Source organism: Lepidochelys kempii, chromosome 8 (assembly GCF_965140285.1).
Source record: "Lepidochelys kempii isolate rLepKem1 chromosome 8, rLepKem1.hap1, whole genome shotgun sequence".
Lineage (NCBI taxonomy): Eukaryota > Metazoa > Chordata > Testudines > Cheloniidae > Lepidochelys > Lepidochelys kempii.
In genome coordinates, this window is record NC_136387.1 from 2,607,448 (window position 1) to 2,625,118 (window position 17,671).

At 48.8% G+C, this 17,671-nt stretch overlaps 1 protein-coding gene across 9 annotated transcripts in view; it reads left to right on the top strand.

Annotated features, from left to right (window-relative positions):
• The window catches only part of EBF1 (EBF transcription factor 1), a 334,181-nt gene that overhangs the window by 243,054 nt on the left and 73,456 nt on the right, over window positions 1-17,671 (top strand). For all 9 annotated transcript variants that reach the window (XM_073355192.2, XM_073355197.2, XM_073355193.2 and 6 more), the window contains exon 10: window positions 4,079-4,205. In XM_073355192.2, the coding sequence (XP_073211293.1) occupies window positions 4,079-4,205 (127 nt within the window). The remainder of the gene's footprint in view (window positions 1-4,078; window positions 4,206-17,671) is intronic.

A 17,671-nucleotide genomic window follows, 5' to 3' on the forward strand; every position in this document is an offset into this window, starting at 1 on the left:
AGCTACAGCTCACTTCATCGGATGTAGCTCATGAAAGCTTATGCTCAAATAAATTTGTTAGTCTCTAAGGTGCCACAAGTCCTCCTTTTATTTTGGTATAGTTTGCGCACATTGGAACTGGGCAAATGACTCACAACAAATAATCTATTCAACAAACTTCATCTCTTTCTGTTTGAGGACAGTCTTGAACAGACTGATTTGTTCCTCAGAATTTGTTCCTCAGTGAATGTTCTTGGTTTGTGAATTGTTGTGAGTATTCCACATCCGAGCTGCTGATTAGACGCATGGGAGTTTCTGGCCCCTGATTGGAGGAGTTTAACTCTTGGAATCAGGTTTCAGGGCCAATACTCGTGACTATGAATTCAAAATTAGTTTCTCATCAATATTGTGCAATATTTGCTTAAAATTGATTGTTTCGTTGAACATTCTCCTGCCCGGGAACATTCCTGCATCTCCACAGAGTCAGCTGGAAATGTGCTTTTTACTTTTATGCTGAGAAAAGATGGAAAACCCCTGATATACCAGCTCGGCTACCCTTGCACAGCACAGAAGCTGGGATTGATTTTTATGCTGCTGAATCAAATTCTATGGCCAAGATTTCCAAAGCTAACTATTAATTTTGGGCGCCTCAATTTTGGAGGGCCCAGTTCGGGACCCTTTAATGGAGCCTGGTTTTGAAAAAGTGCTGGGGCTTTCGCCTTCTAAGTATCAGGGCTCTTTAAAACATCTGAGGCTGGGCATCCAAAATCACTTAGGAAAATTAGGCCTAAACCTCTGTGCAGACCCTGTCGGGCTCAAGGCTGCTTCTGTTGGAAACAGCAAAACTCCTACTAACTTAAATGGGTCCAAGATTTTGTTTTTTTGTCCTCACTTCTGTTTTAATGGCCCTCTTTATAAAGAATCCAAAGTAAATTTCTGACCAATTGTAATCACTTCTGTAACCACAAACCAGTGCTCACAGAGGCAAAAATAGACTAGTGACTAAACGTAACACCATCTTCTTAACTTTATATAATGCCACTTTTTTCTTTTAAGAAAATAACCTGGCAGTCTCCATAGTGTGAAATGATGCTGCATCACACAAGAATGTCTAGAATATATTAGCAAACCAAAGAAAAAAAAAAAGAAAGAAAGAAAAGAGGCTTGTTGCACAAATACAAACCCTAATATGTGTTGGATTTTAAAGCACAAATACCTCCCTCTCTTTTGAAGACCTCTGTATCTGTGGTATTAATCCTATCCATTCTGGGTCCCAACTGATGTTAAGAGAGATGATATAAAATAGCCGATGCAGATGCCAGAAATTTAGCCCAGTTTAGTTAAATATCCCAGGAGAGAGGAGCCCAGTGCTAAGTTGATGTCCAGATCAGACTTGCCCCAAAGTTTGGGGGAGGCGGAAGTTAATGTGGGGTTTGGGTTTAATCTCTGAATCACAGAGACTGCTTCTTGGCATATCTCTATTTTGACTGTTAATTATTTGTCCTATCACTGCATCTAGACTCTGAAGTGCCTGTCTGAGATCAGGGCCCTACTGTAGATACACATAGACATCCCCTGTCCTGAAGATCACACAAGGTAGAGAGACTAGACTAGGAGGAGTGGGAGGGGACCAGAAGCAGGGGCAGAGAGGCGAAGTGACTTGCCCGGTAGGTCATTGGCATTATGGCATAGCTAGTAGGACCCGGGGATGAAATCCTGGCCCCACTGAAATCAATGGCAGTTTTGCTGTTGATTTGAACAGACTCAGGGTTTCACACTAGGTCTCCTGAGTCCCAGTCCAGGGCCTTATCCACTGGATCACAATGCCTGTCATCATGCTGTCTCTCATCATGTGTGACTACTGTGAGGCGTTTGTCCCACTGATGTCAATGGAACCACCCAGGGTAGTAAAAACTCCATGGACCAGACCCTTAGATTGCAAGTTGGATTCATAGAGCTAGGCAGCAAATTTGTAAGTGCCATGGAATTCAGTTCTCCCTTCAGTTCCTGTATGGTGATCAGTATTCCTCAGGGCAGTGAAAGCAATCTAACCGGATCATTTACATTTCTGATCCTTGAATGCAGTCTCTCTGAGGCAGAGACTGCCTCCTTTGTTACTTGTCTGTACTGTACCTAGCACGGTGGGGCTCTGGTTTTGTCTGGCGTTCATAGGTGCAGTGGTGTTATAAATAACAATTAATAATGATCCTGAGAAGGCAGTTTACTGAACCTTTCCCTAGACACTAAAGACAATCCCTGACATGTCACCCAGCATTAAGCACTGTTGGTGGTTGTGACCTCTTGCAGACCGATGTCGAGCATGCTTGTTTATAAAATGGAATTACTTGATCCCTTTTCATACCCACCACGGTCTAAATTAGACATGAACAAAATATAACCCAGGCATCCTGGAACATAGGACTTTAGGCATAAAGTTCACCCTTTGAGAATGTGTGGGTGACAGTGTTGTATGTAGAAAAGGAGGACTTGTGGCACCTTAGAGACTAACAAATTTATTTGAGCATAAGCTTTCATGAGCTACATGCATTCGGTGAAGTGAGCTGTAGCTCACAAAAGCTTATGCTCAGATAAATTGGTTAGTCTCTAAGTGCCACAAGTCCTCCTGTTCTTTTTGCAGATACAGACTAACACGGCTGCTACTCCTGAGTGTTGTATATGTGTGGCTTTAAACACAGCTAAATATACTTACTTCAGAGGACAAAGGAAAACCAAACTGTTTGTTTGTGAAGAACCAACCAGCAAACTTGCTGAGCTCTTCCCATCTCTCACTATGTAACAATGTGCCATAAATAGGACAGGCACTTCTTGGGAACCAGGGAAGAGGTCTTGGAAAATGCCACAAGCTATACTTAAAGACCACAAAAGTGGTGACAGACCAGTAAATGCTGAGAAATTCTAAGCTGTGGGTAGCCGTTGCCTCTTCAGATCAAGCCATCCTGGAGGGGAAGAGGCACAGAATGATGTGATGGGGGGTAGCACGTCAGTCTTTAACGTTAAAGTCCTTGGCTGTTTTTCAAAAGATGTCTTAGACATGGCACAACCAGCATAGGGCGAGCTGTAATAGCTAATGAGCCTGACTTGGCACTGCTGCGCCCCCTGGGTAATCAGTTACATCACTACAAGATGAGGGTGAGAGGCTCCCAAATGAAATTGGTAGCTTGCTGTGCACTCAGTTGGTACAGAGGTGAGTGCTGGCAGACTCAGAGTTAGCATGTTTCAATGTTTGGAATGGCACATGTTCTCCAGTGACTCTGAAGGCCTAGTGCACTTCACATTCAGACTGTATGTGCTGTATTGCAATGGTCCTTGTTCAGACACTTAAAACTCATACGGCTGACATTTTTGGGGTTGGGAAGGAATTTTCCCCCAGGCCAGATAGGCAAAAAAACAAAACAACCCAAGGCCCCTGCCATTGTCTGCACCCTGGGGCATGGATTGCTTGCTAGAATCATCCGGGTATATCTCACTAAATCAAATCCTTGCCCTAGCAGGGGCTTCAGGCACTGGTGCTCCTTGGGTGCGTCTCTGCCTGTGGCCCACAGTCATTTAGTTCTCTGAAGGCTGTAATATTTTATTCTAATCCAGGTTATTGGGCTCAATGGAGGGGTAACAGGGTGGAGTTTAGTAGCCCATGATGTGCAGGAGGTAAGAGCAGATGATCTGGTTCGTTCTTCTGGTCTTAAACTCTGTGGCTCTGTGACTCTATTTAACACATCCATCATCTTATCGTAAAGTATACTTGTTGGTGCGAGGACTTGAACTTGGTATTGCCATGATCCCTGCATGTGCTAGGTGTGCTTATTGCATTAAGGCAGGCTTAATTTTCCCACTAGGAAGCATGTGCCTGCCATGTATGAAAACAGAGATAATGTTGTTTTGGCTGGGAAGGAGAACGCTTGTAAATATTGGTGTCACTGGCTTTTATGTGGGTTACATCAAGACTGTATTCAAACATTGACAGGTTAATTACACGTTTCAAAGCTTTGTTTACTGAGCTCTAGGAAGAAAGTGTTGTTAAAGAAGAATTCTGCATCTAACTGTGCTTTTTTTCCCCCCCTCTCCCGATGGTGTCTTCTAGCTGATTACCCCTCATGCAATCCGAGTTCAGACACCTCCCCGACATATCCCTGGTGTGGTAGAAGTCACATTGTCCTACAAGTCTAAGCAGTTCTGTAAGGGAACACCTGGAAGATTCATTTACACAGGTAAGCGTGCGTTCGTATTAGCTACAACATGTACAGCTAGGGCATCGGGCTCTCAGGCACTCTATGGGATGTTGCTGTCATTCCTTAAAAGCTGCGCTGAGTTTTGCAGTTGTGGCTGAGTGTATTTGCCTCTGTCTCCTCCCGGAAGGGGGAATGAAAGGAGGAGGAGACTCAGGAGAGAAGCAGGTACATGGGTATCATGGTGGCAAGCGCTGTATCCATGCCTAGACAGACAAACAGGGAGAGCGCGGGGCCCAAAACATCAAAAGGCACGTAGAGCATCCCACCCAGGAGTCTGTCTACACTACAGAGAGACCTCTATTAAACGCAAGCAGCCTGTGATATCCTCATCTGATGCAGGGACAGCAGCACATCTGTCATATCCAGGCCTCAGCGATTTCCCAAGCAGAATCATGTTGGCCTGCCCACAGCTACAATGCTGCACTGTTGTGTTTGTCTCTGCATTCTAGGAAGTTTGGGCAGCCGCCCCATGCTGCCTCAGCTCCTGTTGCCAGGGTTAGAGAATGGAGGTGCACTGGTGCTGAACTGTATTGCATCTGGGGATATTCCTGCCTCCAGCGTCTCTGGGTGGGAGATGGGCGGAGCTGGTTTTAAAGACACTGCCAGGAGGTCCCATACAGTTAGGAACCTTATTAACCCTTAACATGCGTGGATAAGAACTATCCTTAAAATAGTTCAGGCGGTAAAATAGCTACTGACTTTATAAAAATGTGTCGTGTCGATCCCATAGGACCCAGCTGCACTACAAAAAATAATGTCATTGGACCAGCTTCCACCCTGCTTGTCCCTAAATATGGTTTGAGGGTGCCTAGACCTACAGTGTAGACAGCGCTACGTGTTCTTTAACTGTGTTCCTGAGTTGTGGCAAAGACTTAGCCAGTATAGACCCCTTCTCCCTTCCTGTTATCTCCCAGAACATTACGTATAAGGTATATTCTAAAAGCTCGTGGCTATGAGACACATTTCAAGCACACTAAGACCCAGATATTGCTCTTGATATGTGCCGAAGGACTAGGGTGACCAGATGTCCCGATTTTATAGGGACAGTCTAGATTTTTGGGTCTTTTTCTTATATAGGCTCCTGTTACCCCCCACCCGCTGTCCCAATTTTTCACATTTGCTGTCTGGTCACACCAGCAAGGATGTCTATCAGAACTGCACATAGGGGTGGAGGGCAGACTATGGGCTTTTGTGTACCAGCTGGATAGGCTAGTTTTGGTGTGATTTCATTAATGCAGAATGAGTTACTTAAAGGTGCTCGACAAAGATCTGTTGTTGTTCCCCCTCACCGTCTCAAAATTGGGCTTATTTGCTTCTTTATGATGGAGAAAGAAGGCCTGTCAGTGCTCCAGTATGGTCTTTCCTGCTAAGCTGCAGACACCAGTTGGGTGTCTCAGAGCTGGTTTATTGTGAGTGCTAGCACTTTAAAAGAATGAGTGGGAGGCTCGAATCTTTAACAAACATAAAGCTGATTAAGCATGGGAGTTAAATAAACGTTAACAAGATCAGAAGAGAAACAAAGGGCCAGACTGCCAGTTGGTGTAAACTGGCTATTTCAGTTTATACCTGCTGAGGATCTGACCCAGAGTTTTAAACAGTTTCACTGAAAATCCTTCTCCCTCTCAATTTTCATTCTCATGATTGTCAAGATGCCATCATTTCATGAGTTCCTCAGTCATCAAAGACTATTTCTTGAGTAGATGAGGCCCGCAATGCAGATGCAAACAAATAAAAAGCAGCAGGAAACCATCTCCCCAATTTTTCTCTGGGAGAGAATTTTCAGGTCTTCGTTATACAACACAAAGAAGGGCTTAAGCTTGATTTTCTTTAACTTTTCCCATCTTTGTTTGCAGTGTTGTAACCATGTTGTTTCCAGGATATTAGAGAGACAGGGTGCGTGAGTCCATATCTTTTATTGGACAACTTCTGTTGGTGAAAGAGACAAGCCTTTGAGCTTCACAGAACTCTTCTTCAGGCCTGGGAAAGGTAACCAACCTTGCATTTAGTTGTGACACAGTGAGCACCTTTCACAGACCGGAAGAATAGCTCTGTGTAGCTCGAAAGCTTGTCTCCTTCACCAGCAGAAGTTGGTTCAATAAAAGATATTCCCTCACCCGCCTTGTCCCTCTGCCTTTAATAATGTCATTCCAGTAGAAAAGAGGCATATTTTGGCCTTTCTGTACAAAAGCAGATAACTGCCTGATATGATGCTAAATTGTTCCAAGTTTTAAGAATGTTTCCTTATATTTTATTGTTTTATTTGTGCCATGTTCAGGTTAACATTTAAAATACTTTATTTTCATTCAATAAATGAAGGAGATGGAAAACTAAGCAAAACTGTCAAAGAAATTCAAAGGCATGGAGTAGAAGACTCTGTTTATTGTACAGATGTAATAAAAATGTGATAAATTCTATTTTGACTGACCTTTTACCTCACACAGTCTTCCTTTCTGTGCCCCTTTATTGACACTTGAACTGAAACCTGGCTTCCTTTTTAAAAAAGGAAAACTCTTCTCTAAGAAAGAAAAACCTTAAACTAAAATAAAAACAATTAATGCATTCTGACCTTCAGAAATGCCTTGCAGCCCTTTAAACAAAATGCAGGTTCAGTGCATGCCTGCCGATTAGTTTTAGTTAATTGAAAATTATAGGATTGACCCAAGAGGAAAATTTTGTTTGCACTCCAATCACTTTTACAAATTAAGGAAAATTACCACAATTTTGTTGAGCTAAGGTTTCACACTGAGTTCACGAAATTAGCTCAGCCATCCCAAGAAAGTCAGCACTTTGTTAGTGAGCAGTAGGGAAAAAAAGGTCTATGGTATGTACAAACGAAGCATAGAAAAAGCTATGTTGCTTTATAGAACTAGGCCAAATGTTTCTAATTAGGATTATTGGTTCATTGTAAGTTTTGAAGAACAATCAAACTAGCAGATTAGCTGTTTTTTTAAAGCTAGAATTTCTTGCCATTTATTTTTCCCATGAGAACTTGTTTTAACTCCCACATAGCACTATTTTTTTATTTTATTTTTTTACAAGACTCATTATGGGCCTACAGGAAATGGACCAATTGGAAGTTCTGATACTGTAACATTCCACAGCATCATTCCAATAGATGGGAGTTTTTCGCAATGTTCTTCAGTGAACTCAGTGTTCTGGAACATATTACAAAACCACAGAGGCCAAATGTTTTCTCAGAGGAGTATGGCCTCTGTTTTTGGCTAGAAACATTTCAGCATCACTTGCTGCTCTTAAGAACAAAAAACGGGGAGAGAAGGAAAGAAGTGGGAGAAAGAAAAGAAATGGGGGTTTGTGGGCAGTACAGGAATTAATCGGGCATGGCTTCCTTTCTAGTGAGAATGTCCCTGCACCTTATGGCCCTATTTTGTGGTCAGCTCTCATTTAAAAGAAATTATTTTTAATTAGTGTTCAACAAAATATCCCCTCAAGCTACCTGGCTATAGACTGCTTTTTTCCCCTTACTGTTAAGTACTTAAGTTTTCAGAAGAAAATACCAAGTGACCTATTAATTTTAGCCTTCCCACCCTCTTTAACTACAAACAACTTAGTAACTTGATCTCTGAGTCCATGTGCCATCTAGGAATCAAGGTCACATACATATGGAGAAATCCTAGCTTTTAAAAATTATTTTAGAAAGAATGAAACCCATGTTGACTGTGCTTACAGAGAAATGCCCTTCTTTATGTTCTATCTGTAAAGCGTATCAGAAGCAGACACTTAAAAGAGCAATTATTGCTTAGATTTCAGGGTTTGAAGTTCCCTGAAAGATATTGTTTATTAGGAATCTATTTGTAGAAAATACAAAAGCTCACACGTTTTACAAATAAACTATCAGCTTCTAAACAATGTTTTATATCCACTCCATGCAGAGGAATATCCTGACCAATTAACAAATTGAGGAACTGATTCTGTGACTCGTATAGCGCCTTCTCTCTATAGATCTTTCAATGCACTTTGCAAACATTAATAAATTCAGCCTCATGTCGCATGTTATGAGTCAGGCAGGTATCATTATCCCCATTTCACAAGTGGCAAACTGAGGGTCAGGCAGAATCAAATCAGGGACCCAAAGCCCTCAGTAATTTGCAAGATAACTCAGGAAGTATGTGGGTGAGGATGAAAATTGATACTAATTGGTGATATACAGATGGGCCTGTGATTTCTTTCTTTCTTTCTTTCTTTCTTTCTTTCTTTCTTTCTTTCTTTCTTTCTTTCTTTCTTTCTTTCTTTCTTTCTTTCTTTCTTTCTTTCTTTCTTTCTTTCTTTCTTGCATTAAAAATGTATGGATCACAGGCAGTGTGCTTGTCACAGATGGATTGCTCAATGAATGGTGCTACTAATCCTTATGATTTACACATACTGAGACTTTACTAGGATTGCAGGGTGTAAATGAAAGCAGAAATTCACTCATTGCATACAGTAAAGGGCATATGGAAGGCCCATAACAATTAATTCTTCTTCGAGTGCTTGCTCATGTCCGTTCCATATTAGGTGTGTGTGCTCACCACACGCACCGGTGCCAGAAGTTTTTCCCTCAACAGTATCTGTAGGGGACTGGCTCTAGCGCCCCCTGGAGTGGCACCCGCATGGTGCGGTATAAGGGGAGCCGCCTGCTCCTCCCACCCTCAGTTCCTTCTTGCCACCAGTTACGGTGCTAGAACATCTGCTGCTTCTGCTAGCGTTATTTTGTTTTCTGTTCTTGTGAACTTTGAAAACCTGTAATATAATTATATATAATTAGTAGTTTCCTAGTTACCCTTAGTAGTAGTTCTCAACTTTTCGGTAGTCCCAAACGGGTCTCAGCCAGGAACGGGGAATGCCCCGGTCCCCAGGCTTTAAGCCCTGCGATAGCTGCAAATGGCGTATGCCCGTCAGCAATCCACATACCAGCTGCCTAAGGTGCTTAGGCGAAGGGCACATAAGTAACAAGTGCCGTATCTGCAAGTCCTTCAAACCTAGGATGAAGAAGGAGCATGCTATCCATCTAAGAGCGCTCCTAATGGAGTCGGCACTCACTCCGGCACCGGAGCAGCAGTCCAAGTCCACACTGCTCAGTGCTCCCCCGGCGTCGTCCACGAGCTGGCACTGGTTCCCCTCCACGGCTCCCGGGAAGAAGCCAAAAAAGATTAGGAGGGGAAGATCTCCTACCTCCCGTAAGGGAAAGGACAGGGCTGGGCCGCTCAAGTCGAGTGGTGCAGCCCGTCCCAGGCTTCACCTGTGACCAGTGGTGAGCAGGAGCCGGTTCGCACCAGTTCGCGTGAACTGGTTGTTACCTTTTGAAGCAGTTTTAGAACTGGTTGTTAACCCACTTCCCTGCAGGGGGCGCTGAGGCTTTGATGGGCTCTGGCCGGGAAGTGACGTAATTCCTCCTCCGGCCGCCGGGGGCGCTGCGCTGCGGAAGCCATGTGGGCTGATGCCTGGCCCTGGGCACGAGCCCTGGTGCTGCGGCTGCTCCCCTGGCCCTTGGGCTCCCGCTGCTGCCTGGGGGGTCCCCGGCTGCTTTGCTGGGCCTGGGCTGCGTTCAGCTGCTCACCGTGAGCATCCACCACCCTGCCTGCAGCCACCCCCTGCACCCCCTGCCTGCAGCCAGACCCCTGCCTCCAGCCACCCCCGCACCCCCTGCCTCCAGCCACCCCCTGCCTGCAGTCAGACCCCTGCCTGCAGCCACCCCCTGCACCCCCTGCCTGCAGCCAGACCCCTGCCTCCAGCCACCCCCGCACCGCCTGCTCGCAGCCAGACCCCTGCCTCCAGCCACCCCTGCACCCCCTGCCTGCAGCCAGACCCCTGCCTCCAGCCAGACCCTGCACCCCCTGCCTGCAGCCAGACCCCTGCCTCCAGTCACCCCTGCACCCCCTGCCCGCAGCCAGCCCCTGCCACACCCCCTGCCCTGTATCCAGCCAGCCCCTGCCTCCAGCCACCCCCTGCACCCCCTGCCCGCAGCCAGTCCTGCACCCCCTGCCCTGCCCGCAGCCAACCCCTGTCTCCAGCCACCCCACACTCCCTGCCCTACCATCATCAGCTGCCCCCACACCCCCTGCCCTGCCCGCTGCCAGCCCGTATCCAGCCACCCCCACCCCCTGCCCACAGCCAGCCCCTATCTCCAGCCACCCCTGCATCCCCTGCCCGCAGCCAGCCCCTGCCGTACCCCCTGCCCTGCCCGCACCAGCCCCTGTCTCCAGCCAGCCTGTCTCCAGCCAACCCCACATCTCCTGCCTGCAGCCAGCCCCGCCGCACCCCCTGCCCTGCCCGCACCAGCCCCTGCCGCACCCCTGCCCTGTCTCCAGCCACCCCTGCACCCCCTGCCCTGCCCACACAAGCCCCTGCTGCACCCCCTGCCCTGCCCGCAGCCAGCCCCACACCCCATGCCCTGTCTCCAGCCACTCCTGCACTCGCTGCCCTGCCCGCAGCCAGCCCCTGCCGCACCCCCTGCCCTGCCTGAAGCCAACCCCTGTCTCCAGCCACCTCGCACCCCCTGCCCTGCCCTCATCAGCTGCCCCCATACTCCCTGCCCTGCCCGCAGCCAGCCCCTGTCTCCAGCCAGCCCCGCACCTCCTGCCCACAGCCAGCCCCTATCTCCAGCCACCCCTGCACCCCCTGCCCGCAGCCAGCCCCTGCCGCAGCCCCCTGCCCGAAGCTAGCCAGCCCCACACCCCCCATCTCCAGCCAACCCCTGCCGCACCCCCCCTGCAGCCCTGCCCGAAGCCAGCCAGCCCCGCACCCCCCTGCCCTGCCTGCAGCCAGCCCCTACCTCAAGTCAGCCCCTGCCCTGCCTCCAGCCAGCCCCACACCCCCTTGACTCCAGCCAACCCCGCCCTCCCTGCCCTGCCTGCAGCCAGCCCCACACCCCCTGCCTCCAGCTAGCCCTACCCTACGCCCCTGTCTGCAGCTGGCCCCACGTCCACTGGTGCCCTGCAGTTCCCAGGGCACTAACCCTGCACATCTGCTTTAATGAGGGAGGCAGGGAGCAGCTGGGACCCACACATGTGCACACCCTAGGGTGACCAGACAGCAAGAGTGAAAAATCGGGATGGGATGGGGGGTAATAGGAGCCTATATAAGAAAAAGACCCCAAAATCGGGACTGTCCCTATAAAATCGGGACATCTGGTCACCCTAGCATACCCCCAGGGAGTGGCGGGGACCCACACATGTGAAACGGAGCTCGTTTCTATCTCAGGCCCATCTTTTTAAAAAAGAACTTTAGGCAGGGTTAACATACATCTGTATTTTCCCGGACAGGTCAGGCTTTTCGGTTCTTAAATTGCTGTCCTCCCAGGAAAATACGGACGTATAGTAACCCTACTGGTACAAAAAATACATTCTGGGGCACATCCCTTACATCAGAACTTTTTATAGGGAACCGGTTGTTAAGATTTTGGCAGCTCATCACTGCCTGTGACCCCAGATAGCGGTGCAGGCCCTGTCCAGATTCAGGTGCCATCGAAGCCTGAAACTCTTTGAGCAGCTTGGAGATCCTGACGCTCCCAGTGCCACCCATACTCGGGGAAAATCCGCGTTGGAACCTATGCGTGTGGCCCCGCCTCAGTGGTACCGATCCCCATCGAGAGGGACGTCTCGCCAGCGTTCACCTGTCCGAAGCCCTCACGCCTCAGGACTGGAGAGGCAGGCTTAGCGGAGCCCTCTTTGGTCCCCACACCGGAGGCACTGATTAAGGTACTCGATGCATACCTCGCCGGTAGATTGCACAGACCCTCTGAGGCACCCGCCACCTGGCAGGAACTCCAGGACTCACCCCGACCGTCTCCACGGGCCGGGTACCGATCTCGGGACCGATTGGACACCAGAGAGTGGTGATAGCTAGGCCGTCATCACCTGTCTCCAAGAAGGAGGTCGCCCTACTCAGGACAATCCTCCCAGCAACCGGCCCGTTGTAGCTTCTGGTCTCATTTGATGTCCCAGTACTGGCTGAGTACTGTGAGGCATGGATCACCGAGTATCCGACTCAACGCCTGAACGCCGTCATTCCCGAAGAGCCAAAGCAAGATAGTCTCGCTCAGACAGGTCGGCTTTGGGACACAGCGACTGGCACCAGTTGGACAAGAGCCACCGCTCAGCCCAGTCCTGGTCGCCCTGTACTGACTGCTCTGGTGATAGCTCCGGCTCGGAGCGAGGTTCCCTGACTGCTGGACAAGCCCCGGTCCCAACAGTGCTGACTACATGATCAGCACTGAAACCTGCCCTTTGGCCCCAAGCACAGTGGCTGATGCCATAGAATCATAGAATCTCAGGGTTGGAAGGGACCTCAGGAGGTCATCTAGTCCAACCTCCTGCTCAAAGCAGGACCAATCCCCAATTTTTGCCCCAGATCCCTAAATGGCCCCCTCAAGGATTGAACTCACAACCCTGGGTTTAGCAGGCCAATGCTCAAACCACTGAGCTATCCCTCCCCCCATGGTACTCATGGAACTCCTGGGGGTTCACCCAAGCTTCCCAGCCTGCCTGATCGGCATCGGGAGCCTCGGAGAGGCCACAGCCTCAGTATCCCGTCCCCCTCCGGTGCTGGAGGCTTCAGGGGGTAAGACCCTGCAGGTCCAGGAGGACCCATGGGAGCAAGCTGCTGGACTCACCCATGTACGTGGAGGTTCCCACGGCACTGGCATCATCCTCATCGTCGCCAGATGAAGCTATCACCAGGGCCCCTCACCCAGTTCCTCAGGATGATGCCAAAGCGCACCAGGAACTTTTGAAGTGGGTCGCTTCTAACCTGGGGCTTCAGGCAGAGGAATTGGAGGAGCCCTCGGGCTCTTTGTTTGATGTCCTCTGCTCCTGCCAGGGTGGCCATACCCCTTCATGAAGGTGTTTCTAAGATCACTTATGCCCTGTCGCAGACTCCCTCTTCCCTGGCCCCTATCTCTAAAAGGGCCGAACACAAGTACTTTGTGCCAACCAAAGGGCACGAGTACTTATACTCCCACCCTGCCCCCAATTCCCTTGTGGTTGAGGCGGTTAAGGAGAGGCAAAGACAACCCGGGGCCACCCCCAGAAATAAAGGCTCAAGGAGGCTGGATCTCTTTGGACATAAGATTTATTGGTCTTCCAGCCTTCAGCTGAGAGTGGCCAACCACCAAGCCCTCCTTGGCCAATATGATTTCAATATGTGGCAAGCCATGGCCAAGTTCGAAGGGTCACTCCCTGAGGCTTCCAAGGAGTTCTGGGTGATCCCAGCTGAGGGCACGACCGTGGCCAGGGCAGCCCTCAAGGCAGCGTCAGAGGCTGCTGATGCTGCTGCCCGCACCATGGCTTCCGCTATCTCCACACGGCGAGTCTGTTGGCTGGGTTGTCCACCGAGGCCCAGCAGTCATTGCAGGACCTGCCCTTTGACAGCGGGGCCCTATTTGCTGAGCAAACAGACAGCAAGTTGCCTGGCCTCAAGGACTCCCACACCACCCTGAAAACCCTGGATCTCTACATCCCAGGCCTGGCGCATGAGCAGTTCAAACCACAGCAGCCTCAGGGTTTGGGGAGTCAGCCTCGGCAGGACCAGCCCCATTAACAAGCCAAGGGTTAAAAGTGCCGTCCAAGCCACACGCCTCCACCCTCTGCCCAGTTGGGCTTGACCCGTAATAAGCAGGGGGCCAAATGGTCGTTTTGATGGTGCATCTTCGGCAGCCTTCCTGGTGCACATCCCTATCCAGGACATCTGTAGAGCCGCAACGTGGTCCTCGGGCCACATGTTTACCGTTCGTTATGCCATCACTCGGCAGGCCAGGGACAATGCTGGGTTCGGCAGAGCTGTGTTGCCATCTACACATCCGTGAACTCCTACCCACCTCCAGGAGTACTGCTTGGGAATCACCTAACATGGCATGGACGTGAGCAAGCACTCGAAGAAGTGCAGGCCGTAACTAGTGTTCTTCGAGATGTGTTGCTCATGTCCATTCCACAACCCGCCCTCCTTCCCCACTGTCAGCGTTTCCGGCAAGAAGGAACTGAGGGTGGGGGGAGCCAGCGGTGCCCCTTATACTGTGCCATGCAGGCACCATTCCAAGGGGCACCAGAGCCGGTCCCCTACAGATACTGCTGAGGGAAAAACTTCCAGCACCTGTGCACGTGGCGGGCACCCACACCTAATATGGGATGGACATGAGCAACACATCTCGAAGAACACCAGTTACGGACAAGGTAACTGTCTCCTACCGACTGCTCAGTTATTTCAGTTTTGCAGCTTTTGTTCTCAAATGATCTGCTAGAGCAAAGGACTGAGAATCAGGAGTCTTAGGGTTCTCTTTGTGGCTTTGTCAAGAGCGTCTGTCTAGACTGCAGAGTTAACCTGTGTTCTTACTGTTGTCCTTAACTTCCCTCCCCTCCAAACACAAACTCTCTCATGTGAGTTTGGTGGCGTCACACATAGGGGAGGCTGTGCAACCTAGTGGTCAGAACAGGCGCCTGGACTGTTGGTCAGAGCAGAATCAGAGGGCAGAACCAGAGGTGCGGTCAGGGGAGAAGCCAATGATTGGAGCCAGGAGCTGAGAGGAAGGCAGGGACTGGGGCTGGTGCAGGCGTAGGTGCGGGTTGGAGCAAGGGCTGGTGCAGAACTTGTTGAGCAGCCAAGGTGCTGCTGTTGCTACCAGGTTTACACGGTGATCTGTTGGCCCTTCCGTCCAGTCACGGAACACGGTCGCTTACTGAGGGTTTATTGGGCCCAGCCCAATTCATTGGGTTGCCAGGTGACCAAGCCTGTTGGGGGTGCTTTAAAACCTGCAGTGAGGCTGCAGGGTAAACCGTCCCCGTTCTTGTCGTCCAATGCCTTCCCGCGCTTCTCCCCGTGCGCCCAGAAGGACAGACAAGTACTCCCACAATTCGCGGGGGGAAAGCCCTGGAACAGCTCCGCTTACTGCGGCGCGAAGAACCGCCGGCTATGCCCCCCGAAGTCCTAGCGAGAGACACGGGTGAGTACAGCATCAGCGAAGAGACAGTAGCACGGGCATGATTTTGCAGTGTGGACCCTGACACCCAGGCTAGGCTAATGTAGGCGTTCAGTACTAGGTGCCAATCGCCTGACTTAACTTTGCGGTGATGACATACCCTGACAGGCTGTGTGCTTTCGGTTGAGAAATGTAACCTTTCCTTGCCTCCTCTCCCCTCTCTCTGTAAAATTGGTATAGCCAAACATTAGCGGAGGGTTGACTCTTGACTGGTAAAGCTCTTTGCGATCTTTGCATGATCAGGGCTATGTAAGTGACAACATTACGAATGTCAAGGTGTGCTCTGAGGTGTGGGGGAGCTCGCTGTGTGGTTGTGATGTGACACTTCTGTTGAGGCAGCTTTCCATTCGACTGACTGCTCCGTAGGAGAAAGATCCTTATGCGATTTTCCCCTTTGCCCATTGCTTGGTTCTGAAATCAGTACAAGCAACCAGAAGCAGCATCACCACCCATGGATGATCTGTGAGCTATGGCTGGAATTTTCCAAAGTGGCTTGATTTTTGGGTGCCACAGTTGTGGGGTGTCTAGCTCAAGACATTTTGCAAGTTCTGATTTTTCTGAATGTGCAGGGGTAGCCACCTTTTATAAATCAGGCCCCTTTCAGGTTCGGATGTCAGGCACCTTTCAAATTGAGACCCCCTAAAATCACTGGTAATTTAAAAAAAAACTTGGCCCGTAGCTTTAGAAGTGTAGATTTCAGACGTTTCACGGGAATGTGAAGATTTGGAGTGGGGGAGCAGAGACCACCCCTCCCCCCCCCTTCCAAAGCTTCTGAACTTTCGAGCCTGGTAGACTTCATGGAGACCTTTGCAAGAAAACTTTGCTGCTCTCCAGGAGGATCCAATGACTGTGTCATACTCAAAAGATACATAATCAATGAAGCAGGCAGCTTTCAGAAAAAAGGGTTCTGGAGTTTGTTGACTTAAAAATAAATGGTACTAAGAGACAGGCTGGCTATCAGGATGCTCTTGTGGCCCCACTGGAGCCTTTGCCTTGATCCCTTTGGGAGGAGCGGGACTTTATGCCAACTCCCCTTGCCCATAGCTGTTTATCGGCTAGTTTCTGAAACGCGTTAAATCCAACGGCAGTTGTTCTCATCGTCAGTAATCCACAACCTTATTAGTTTGCCTCATTCATGTGTGTTTATTATTAAATCATGAGCACTTAAAGAGCTGATTAGTATGAATGAGGAGAGAAGGCCATCGCCAACTGAACAAGAAAAATAATAAAAAGGCCAGCATCGTCAGTGCAGTCGGGAATTTCACTCTGATGTATTCATTGAATTCTTCACACACACCCCCAAATAGGACGTTTGTTGCTCTGAAATGAAATGTAAAACACCTCTCCTTTCCTGAAAAGTGACTGGATGGGAGATCTCGTAGTGAACACATAAATGCCGTTTGTTTTTTAACACCAAACTTTAGCTGTGTTTGACAAGTGAATAGTGATCGGGGTGATAGAAGAAAAGAGCAGCAAATGGTCCTGTGTTAAATAGTCAGGTGTACTAACTGCTACGGAGGAACTAAACTAAACCCACAAATGCAAAGGAATGCAGGCTTAAGGCTAAAAACAAGAGCTGATGCTCATGCTGTTATGCAGAAAGCGAAGACAAGACAAGTCGTGTCCAGATTTCCATGTATAAGACCATTATACTGCTGTTGATCTCACAGAGATTCTGCTGAGGGTGGACCATATTCCCCAGCTATAGTGATATCAGGAAATGGAAAATGAAATCCATGCAAAATATCTCTTTATTGCTGAATTTTATTTGCTTTCAATGTTTATAAAAAGAAATTGAAACCCCTTATTAACACATGTTTTAAAAATTGCCTAATTATATATTTAACTGATTTGCCCCATCAGCTCATTATGCAAATTGTTAATTTGCATAATAAGAATACCTCGCCATGAGATTGTAGGAAGACTCTGATTCTGCAGTAAGTGCTGGATAGGCAGAGCTTATTTGAGGATCTGGGTCTATGACTCCATTACTTATTTAGAGAACATTTAATTATGGATAGACAGTACTAATTCAGTGGTTACTGTCTGCTGTGTCTGCTGGAGTTTCTCAGGCAGTGGTCCAGTCTACCATAACTGATTTCTTTCCCCATATCCAATATAAAATGATGTGTGCAGTAAATAAGGCATATCTACTTATGTGGCCTTCCTTGCCCAAATAGAAAAGCAACTCACAATCCTTAATGAATTTTATTCCCACTACAATCTTGCCTGGTAACCAACTATTTTCCCACATGAACTGAAGAACAGGGTAGAGTATATGACTGGCCCGAGGTCACATGGGAAGCCCGTGACTGAGCTAGGAATTGAATTAAGCTCACTTGAATTTTTAGGTCAGTGTCTTATCCTCCAGGAAACCCTTCCTGCCCTAGTCAGGGTAGATGCCCCACCTGCTTGATATACCACGCCTACTGGATAACACAAGCTTTTGAAATGTTCAGGGAACACCTGCCTCCCTATA